At 28.9% G+C, this 9,788-nt stretch overlaps 1 protein-coding gene across 1 annotated transcript; it reads right to left on the reverse strand.

Annotated features, from left to right (window-relative positions):
- Nucleotides 1-2,746: 2,746 nt before the first annotated feature.
- LOC112751825 (silicon efflux transporter LSI2) lies at nucleotides 2,747-6,185 on the reverse strand. Its single transcript, XM_025801102.3, has 4 exons — nucleotides 5,628-6,185; nucleotides 4,087-5,329; nucleotides 3,554-3,743; nucleotides 2,747-3,478 (listed from the first exon to the last, which is right to left on the reverse strand). The coding sequence occupies exons 2-4, from the start codon at nucleotides 5,248-5,250 to the stop codon at nucleotides 3,216-3,218; spliced, it is 1,617 nt and encodes a 538-aa protein (XP_025656887.1). The 5' UTR covers nucleotides 5,251-5,329; nucleotides 5,628-6,185; the 3' UTR covers nucleotides 2,747-3,215.
- Between the last annotated feature and the right edge of the window lie 3,603 nt (nucleotides 6,186-9,788).

A 9,788-nucleotide genomic window follows, 5' to 3' on the forward strand; every position in this document is an offset into this window, starting at 1 on the left:
GACTTAAAAGTGATTTTTTTGTCAAAATATTTTTCAAAAAATAAAATTAAATGATAAACAGACTGGCCCGTTTAACCTATCGGAATAACCATAAACGATATAGACTAAAAAAATTTGGCCCGCAAATAAAATTGACTTAAACGGACCAACTCATTTAATCCACGAGTTTAACAGACCAGATCTAAATAGACCAAACTAACCCGTTTGACCGTCCTAACTATACTTATTAATTCCTTCCTTTAACATAACAGCCAAAAGCGCTCAATATCTTATGATAATAAATACTAAAGAGCAAAGAAAATTGTAGAGCAATAATTCAAGAGATTTACAATTAGAAGAGAACATTGGAACTTCAATTCAATTTAGATTTTAAAAAAATGTTATAGAAAGACATGGTGATGTTAGATGATGTGGTGGTGAGACATGCGAGCTTGGAAGGTGGGAAACATATAATAATAGTGGATGAAATATGAAATAATGTTATATCTATGCAATGTACATCTTTTTTTTGTGTCTTTTACTTTTGTTATTAAAAATAATCGATAAGAAGTAAGGGGGGAAAAAAGATAAAATGATTGTAGACATAATAATAAACATTAAACAAGGATGATGCAAGGCATAGTTATATATGGTTAGATAAGAAGAATTTGACGGTGAAAAGGAAAACAAAATAATAGGAAGAGCATCTTATATTATGATGCTGCAAATGTGAAGGGAGATGAATCAATGGAGCAATTATGGCCATGGCCATTGTCGCACGTGCCATGGTCCCACATGCGGCTTCCTACACATAACCATGCACGTGTCACCTTTTAAGGCCCAAACTCAATGTCCCTTGTCATTTAAAGAGATAAATCCTAAGTGGTGTCTGATATTTACAACATATATTGATTTGTCTCTAACTTTTTAATTGCACTACTTATATTTTTGAAATTAAATAAAATGTAACTATGTGATTTTTTTGTCTATTTTCCAATCAAATTGTTTATCGCTGAGAGTGACATGACAAATGATTGCCACGGTAAATAATTTAAAATATTCTCCTATTAATTTTGACACTAAATCCATAATAAAACGACATTATTTTAATTATGAGAGAGTTAAAACATTCAAATTCTCATAGTAATAAAGAGGTCATTTCGTCTTTTTCATCTTCTTCAAACATAAATCACGTTGCTCAAAATCTTGACATTCGCGAATCATCATGAAAATTGTTGTGGTGAAGCGATTTGGAGTTCGTCGAAACCTTGGTCGTTATTGACTCGAAATCATTGAAGGAAGGAGCAAGGCTTCTTCGAGAAACTCCTGACACAGAAATAGGTGTGCAGTAGATAATTTTTTTTTTTCATTTTTTACGGTGTTGTGGTATGCATCATTGTGGATTCTACATTTAAATTTTGTGTAGGTTGATGAAAAATCATTGAAACTAGATTATTAGTTAGGGTTTTTTTGTCTATTTTGACTTGGCGTCTTTGTCATTGATTGAATAGAATTTCAGTCACCTTCATTTGAAGGGACTACTACTGCAATTAAAGTTAAAAAGGGAATAAGGAACCAAATTAGATTACACAGTTTCAATTGCTACCTCATATAACCGTTAGACACTCCAGGGTATCTAGTCAGTGCCAGATCACTCTCGCACGACAAGACCTAAAATAGGCAAGAAACCACCTAGATGCATTTTATTCAACTCAAGAATATAAGTAGTACAATTGAAAAGTCAAGGATCAAATGAGTGCATTTCGTAAATCTTAGGGATCACTTTAGAATTTAACTTTCATTTAAAAGCGGTTATAAGATATGTTTTACAACAAGTGTATCGAGATTTAAAATTTAGCTATGTCAAGTAATGAATAAAATTTTTAAATATTATATGTATCATGTATGAATATGATATGAGTGAATTTATAATGCTTAAAATTAAAAGTTATTCAACCCATTTGACAAAAAAAAATGACCAAAAAAAAATCACTGCTCTTATCATTTTTCTTACTAATTAAAAAAATCTAAAATAAAAAAATTAGTAAAACAGAAAAATAAAATTTTAATTATCATTTAATATATAATTTATATCATATATAAAATTTATTATTTTAATTTAAAAATAATTAAATATTTATCTTTTTATTTTATCAAATTTTTCCCATTAAAAAATTTGATTCATTTAAATATATACACAATGCTTTTATGCTTTTACATGAAGGAAAAAAAATCGAATGATAAGCTTGATTTGTCTTATTTTTATTATTTTTTGTTTTCACAACTATGTGAAAGTGAAAAATAAAAATAGAAAATGGATAATTATTTAAAAAAAAAACCTTTCAAACAATTTCAAAATAAGAAACACTGCTAATCAAATCTCAATCTTGGTTTATTAAAAAAAAGAGTAAAATAAAATAAAAAAAAGGGAATAAATATATAAAAATGTTAAAATCAATTGAATTTAAATTAAATTTCCGTCAAGTTTCAAGCATAATAAGAAGTAAGAACTAAGAAGAGGGTATGAACTGATTTCAAGTGCAAAATGTGATCATCAGCTTTTATGCATATAGCATTTCCCTTCAAACTTGAGATTTCATTGCAATGATGCATCACATGCCAAGTTTTAGACATGATCAATAATCTTAACTGAAAAGTCAAACATATGTATATTCTGTTCGAGTTAAGACTCAAAATAATATTAATAGTATGCACTAAAATAATTTTTGAAATTTTGATGGCATAAATTAAACAAGAATACACCATGTTATTCCTTAATGACGTGATGAATTATTTGATGAAAAAAAACTACGAAATTAATATAGTACATTTTTGCTCGGTACAATTTAAATTTGCAGACACTATTTTAGTACATACACCCAATCTTAAAAACCATTCTAAAGACTTACTTTTTTTTCTTCACATACTCTTAATATGACGATAACAAAATGGTACTTGATCTTTGTTATTGACACGTCACTCCTAAATTTTAATTCCAGGTAACTCAATCAACTATTAGTCATTTTGTCAAATTTTAAAATCTTTTGGGATCATTTTGTCAATAATAAAGATCAAATACCATTTTGTCAACATCAAAATCTTTCGAGTACCGATTTAGTATTTACCTCGTAATAAGAAAAAGGATAGGGTATACAAGTGATTTTACTGTTGTATAAATGTCTACAAGAAGATTGATTCTATGGAGAATATATATATATATAATTGATGGTGATAATCTATCTTATGAGAGTCAAACCAATAGCAGTGACAATGAGAGTGGAAGGAAGACCAAACTTGAGATGGTTCCAGAAGGTTAAGGTGTAAGCAAGATTTGGTGCTCTACGAGCTTGTTCACACACTATCAAGTTTGCAGCTGATCCCAACAGTGAGAGGTTCCCTGCAATGGTGCTTACCCATGCCAATATCAGCCATGCTTTCTTCTCATCTTTTGCTGATATTGCTGCTGCTGATGCTGCTACTCTCCCTCCAAGCAACAGAACTATATATAACAATCAAAAGAAGAGTTATTATGAAATTAGCTAGAAGAAGAGTCATAGAATTATGAGTTAATTACCTGTTGGAACATTTGAAGCCAAATTTGAAAGGACTAGTATAACAAGTGCAAGTACTACTATGCCAGTGGCATGATCTACATGGGAATATGGCTCCATCAATTCCCACATAGCACTTGGAATTCCAGTTTTGTTGAACCCATCTACTGTGATAAACATTCCACAAAAGAATATCAAAAGTGAATAGGAAACCTGTTCCAACAAGAGAGTAAAACATTCTTAGAGACCATACAATGTTCTCACAGAAAACATAATAAAAAAAAATGAATAAAAAGTTCAAATTAGATAAGTCAACTATGAGTCAACCATTACTGTTTTACTGATGTGTCATATTATGTGACACATCAGCATGCCACGAACTCGGTTCGGGATTAAAAACTTGAAAAATACTAAAAACGGTAAAATCTTATATTCTTTTTACTTTTTGATTTGTCTTCTGTTTGCGAAATTTTGAAAACGGAAAATATTGAAAATGAAAAATGTGAATGCAAATCAAACGCAGTGAAATCGTTTATATAGTTTATATAGGTTTTACCTTCTCTAAGCATGGCCTAGCATCTTTGAAATCAAGAACAACCAGGGCTAGTGCAGCTGTGATTGCAGTCCAAGACATATTCAAACCTAAAAGCATTGCAATCAACATCCCTAAAGTGATCATATAAACACAACATTTCCACAAAACCCTTTTCCACTTCTCATCCAAAAAGTCCATTCTTCCTTCTGCAAAGTGCATAACAAAACTATTTGATTCTGCTGCAACAACCTTGACATGATTATGATCCTCCCTTGTCTTCTCAGCCACTTCATTCGCTGCCTCCTTCGACGCATTCGAGTTCCTCGAGGAATCCACAATGCTACTAGGAACCCTGTAAATTTCGCCTTCATTCGGAGATGCCCGGTTTCTCAAGGTCTGAACTTGAGGAGAGTTTTGAATGCTAACATTGTCCAGACACATATTCCACTCTTGTGAATTCATGGAAGTAAAATGAGACATTGTAGCCGGCGAAAACTGATGAGAATTAACCTCCTCCTCTGCTACAACCTCTGCTTTTGGATCCTCCTCATCTTTGTGAACAGACAACAACTTCCAATACATCAATATAAGAATTGAAGCATTCACCACAACCCCAAGAAGCATAGCTGGAAGAACACCAACTAGAAACTCTCCAAATGGAATCTTACTCTGAACAGCAATAACAAGATTCTGAGGATTCCCAATTGGAGTTGCTGAGGAACCAATGTTAGCACTTGAAGCAAGTGCAAGAAGAAAAGGGTGTGGTGGCAAATTATGCTGCCTTGCAATTTTCAATATGAATTCAGTCAAAACAACACAAGAAGTGTCATTGGTGAAAAGAGCACTTGAAATTGCAGAAATCAAACAGATTCTACAAAGCAAATCTTTTGGGCCTTTACTCTTCCAAGATAGCAATTTTCCCAAGTACTTGAACATGTCTGCTCTTTCAAGATACACACTCACAACCATTGTTCCAAAAAGAAGGCCAAGAATTGGAAGATCAATTGCGGCGTAGGCTTGATCCGGCGAAAGAACTCGAAATATGACCATAAGCATTGCACCAAGCAATGATCCTGCTGTTCTTCCAATTGGTAGAAAAGGAACAGCTGGGAACACTGCTAATACCCAGAAAATTGCAAAGGCTAGTGAGCCTAACACAACTTTTGGAATAGAAGCTAGTGCCATTTTTTTCTTCTCTTTTTTTGTGGCTAAAGAAGTAAGAATCAATTCCAAAACCAAAAGGGGTTTGATCAAATTTCCTCAACTGTTGAAAAGGCAATTGAATAGTTAGATTGCATGAACATATCTCAAGTTCACTGTTTTCATACAAAGTCAACTGATTTTGTTGACCCTAGATAAAAACACCATAGATCTATGTATGAGTTTTTCAAAGATTATAATAACACCATTTTTTTTCCATGAATTCAAACTTATTCAACTCTGTCAATATTGAATAATAGTATCAAAATTAGAAGCGAAGACATGCATAAAATCTTACACAAAACATGTAATAAAACAACATGCAACAAACAACTTAGATAGTTGATCTTGTATGTACTTACCTCAAAAGGGAAAATGGTGAAAATCCAAAAGCTGCTTTCCTGCTGAACGGCCACATCCTTCTTGATTGATTGTTTACGTTCTTTCTCAAGTCAATTTCTCAAGTCAAGTTCTTGTATGTTTCATGGCTCAATTCAAAAAACCCATATATGCTGTCTTTGGATTGGTTTGTATCAATCAAATATTCACGAAAAGCTAGCAACCTTTTTGGAAGAGTGTCCTTTATGGTTATGAGTGGATTGAGATTGAGAAAAATAAATAAATAAATGCCAAAATAAAAATGGTGGTGGTGAAAATTGGAGAGGAGTTTGGTGCATCACTCTGAGCCTGAAACTTTTGAAGACACGTCATAGCCACATGGTGAATGATATATGGATCATTATTTATATCTTAATTATGCTATATATATATATATACTAAAAATTAAATCAATTAATCATTAAAATAACATAAAATACACCTTAAAAATAAATTAAAAACAATATTATGCACATAAACACAGCAGTAGATGACAATTCTCTAACAACTTCCAATGCCAAAATTCTAACATAAATGACGACAAATTTGTGCAATTTTTTCTTTTTTAATTTAATGGTGTGTGTACATTTGTGGGCCATAAAATTGAATATAGTCATAAAAAATAAAATTAATTTTGATACCTACATCGAACAGAAAGAACATGGGGCATTAACAACAGCTACTTGACAATAATAACAGAAATGCAACTCATAACATATGTCATCATCTCATGCCAGTTTTTAAATCTTTAGCATTGTTTCAAAATAATTATCATCATCATAGATCACTTACTTATTAGTTTCAATAGTTTGGTATACTTACCACTTTGACAAAATCCTATTGAAAATTTCTATATTAACCTAATCAAAATGACGAAGGGAAATTTATGTATAGATAATCTATTAAGAACTTAATATAGAATCTAAAATAATGCCATTAAAAAACTAATTTTTTTAGTCAACATCTATCAATTTTTTTTTAAATTATGTAGTTTATCTTAAATTTTAAATATTAAATTATAAATTATAAATTTTAAAATTAATTAATATTGACTAATTAAAAATTAATTTCGTATATTTTCTCTACTATCTAATATAACATGTTATTATTAGAATTAAGTGAGGTTTATTGGGCGGTTTCTAAGTCTACCATTTGTATCATATCATAATATCTTATTTTTATGTATATTATAGTTTTAAAAATATAAATGAATATAATTATTAGATTATATACTTAGTGATATTTAATTTTTGAAAATTTGATTATACGAATATTAAAATAATATGACGTGATTTAGTAATTAATAAATTAATAAAATTCTGTGCATAAAAAAAAATATTTGATTGTGTAAAATAACAAAACTTTACACCTGTACACACGAGATACCTTGATCTCTATTATAATAACTACAAAATAATTAGGAAGTCACTCAGATAAATACGTTAAAAACGTTTTTTTTATAAAGATGTTTTTTAATAATTAAAGTTTAACACATATAAACAATTTATAAAATTAATATATATATATAATAAGAGTATTTTAATCATTCTCTATAATAAGGATATTGTAGTTATTTTTTATAAAAAAATAATATTAATTTAGACCAGTTCAAGATTTGATTCACCATTTTTTCGGTTAAATCAATTTGTTTAGCCTAATTTTGATAAAAATAACATAATTCAATCAATTATATATGTTAAATTTTAATTACTGAAAAAATATTTTTAAAAAAAGACATTTTAAGCGTCTTTATTTGAGTGAGTCCTAATTAATTAATATTAAGAATAAATTAAGGATAAAAGTTGAAGTACAACTTGAAGATAAGAAAGTGCAAGTAACAACAAAATCTTGTGAATCCTTTTGAAAAGAACCTTATTGAATTGGGCTGTATTATTGGCTTGAGACACATGAAATAGCATTGAAGATGACATGGTGGTCACACTTGAAGATTTATGAAATTGTTGAAGGAGATTGAGTAAGGGAAAGAACATTATTTGAATGATAAATTAAGATATAACTAATATATGTAAATTATTTTACATGCATGTTTTTCCTTTAGTAGGAAAAATACTTTATAATTAACTAGTAATGTGTATTTGAGTGAGTGCTACGTTCCCCTAAAACTAAATATTTTCAAATAACGAAAGGATAATATAAAATTAATTAGACGAATTGTCGGTTTATTTAAAAAGAAATAGACTACATAAGTTTGTTTATATCACATAGTTTCTGGCTAGATAAGGTGGGTCTAATTAACTTTGATTGGAGGCAGGCCAATCACCATCTTGAAGGCACATATTGTCCACTGCTGACCAACAAATTAGATTATCTCTATTACAATATTTTATATTTTTATGATAAACAATGTAATAAAAATACTTTACTATTTGTTTTATTCATAATCTTCAACGAGGACTAATGTGCAATTATTTCATTTTTTAAATTGTGATTCAGACAGCCCATTGATTCTACTTTGTTTAAAATAAAATGCTCGAATTATTAAGTTTAAAAAATTGCACATAATTCTTTATAATCACTGATTAATAGTTTAAAAAAAAAGATGAAAACTCAACTGCAGTTAACTTTACATGAAATTAATAGTTGAGAGCCGTTAAATAAAAATTTAGTCAAATCATTTAAATCATTTAACAACTCTCAACTATTAACTTTACATAAAGTTGACTGCACCTGAATTTTCACTAAAAACACATAAATCGTATCATTGTGTTGCCCACTCAATGTTAGCTTTGATTCAATTTAATTTCTTTCTCTCTAAATAATGTTGACCACAAAGATTACTTTAAATTTATGTCCGAATTCAAACCCTAAAATTAATCGATATATGCAATACATTTTATAAGTTTGAGAATCTTTTATTTATTAAAAAGTTTTTCTACAGTATTTTTCAGTTCAATAAGATTTGTTATGAAATTAAATTCTATTTAAGAGTTTTTTTTATAGGTCAATTAATTTGTTATATACATAAAACAAAATTTAAATTCTAATATTTATTTAAGTTAATGAATAAACTGACTATTCGATTAATCTAAATTAGTGTTTTATGAATTTGAGTTAATGTAAAATGTTTCAATCCAATCCGATTTGACCCGATCCGAATTCAAATAGGGTAGTATAGGTCCGCTTCTTCTTGCACTCCAAGTTTGCCAACCATATGTGTTTGGCTACAGTTATGTGGTCAGAAGGGAGTCTCTATTTAACATCAACCCGTCCTAATCACGTGATAATAAAAAAAAATGGTATACCATTCAGTCTCAAAGATTGCTACACTACCAATAATTAATTTTGTTTAACTAATTTAATCGCGATATATAAGTTATGAATTTAAATTTTTTAAATTTTAAATTTTTACTTAAAATATAATTTTTTATTTTTAAAATTTTTTATATTTTTTTAGTCTCACCTATAAAATAAATAATAAAAAATTACACTTTATTTTTTAGAATGAAAAAATCCATAAGCTATATAGCCACCGCTATAATAAGTTCCAAGGAAACGTGTCTACATAACAACCCAGTTGTACACTATATACTATATACTTCATGAATGAAAACTGGAGATAATGATAATATTAAATATTTATTTTCAACCTCTCAAATACTAATAGAAATGTCAAATTATGTGATATCAGATTTTGTCGCTTGTGTTATATATATTAATGTGATAATAATAAGGTCAGTTAAGCAGAGAACCTAAAAGATAATATTTTTACTCATTATTTTTTTACACATGTAGAGATTTTAATTTTTGTGCATTACTATCAATATAAAAATATGTTAATAATATATAATTAAACACTGTCATGTAAATAGAAATAGGATAGTGCTCGGTGTAAAAATGACATAACAATTTTTTTTTTGTCAACCTGAAAAAATAACTATTTTTATGTATGTGACCACATTTATATAGTGTATAAAATTAAACTCATGTAAATCAAGAAAGTCCACAAAGTAAGAATATGCTTTGGAAGATTTTGGAAAGTTGCTTATGCATATTGTGTGTGAAAATCATTTTTAACATATACGAGTTGTCATTTTCGTAAGTGAGTTTTTTATTGGTCAACATTTTTCATTTCATAACTTAGAGAGTTAGAGAGAGATCAAGGGAACCACGTGTAATATATTATG

Source organism: Arachis hypogaea, chromosome 15, assembly GCF_003086295.3.
Source record: "Arachis hypogaea cultivar Tifrunner chromosome 15, arahy.Tifrunner.gnm2.J5K5, whole genome shotgun sequence".
Classification (NCBI taxonomy): domain Eukaryota; kingdom Viridiplantae; phylum Streptophyta; class Magnoliopsida; order Fabales; family Fabaceae; genus Arachis; species Arachis hypogaea.

What these genes read in the sequence shown, in the direction of transcription:
- LOC112751825 (XM_025801102.3), bottom strand. Translation starts at nt 5,250, where the DNA reads ATGGCACTAGCTTCTATTCCAAAAGTTGTGTTAGGCTCACTAGCCTTT. An exon ending in CTAGGCCATGCTTAGAGAAG is followed by an intron (nt 3,744 to 4,086) that starts GTAAAACCTATA and finishes TTGTTGGAACAG; the next exon opens with GTTTCCTATTCACTTTTGAT. An exon ending in GGCTTCAAATGTTCCAACAG is followed by an intron (nt 3,479 to 3,553) that starts GTAATTAACTCA and finishes TGTTATATATAG; the next exon opens with TTCTGTTGCTTGGAGGGAGA.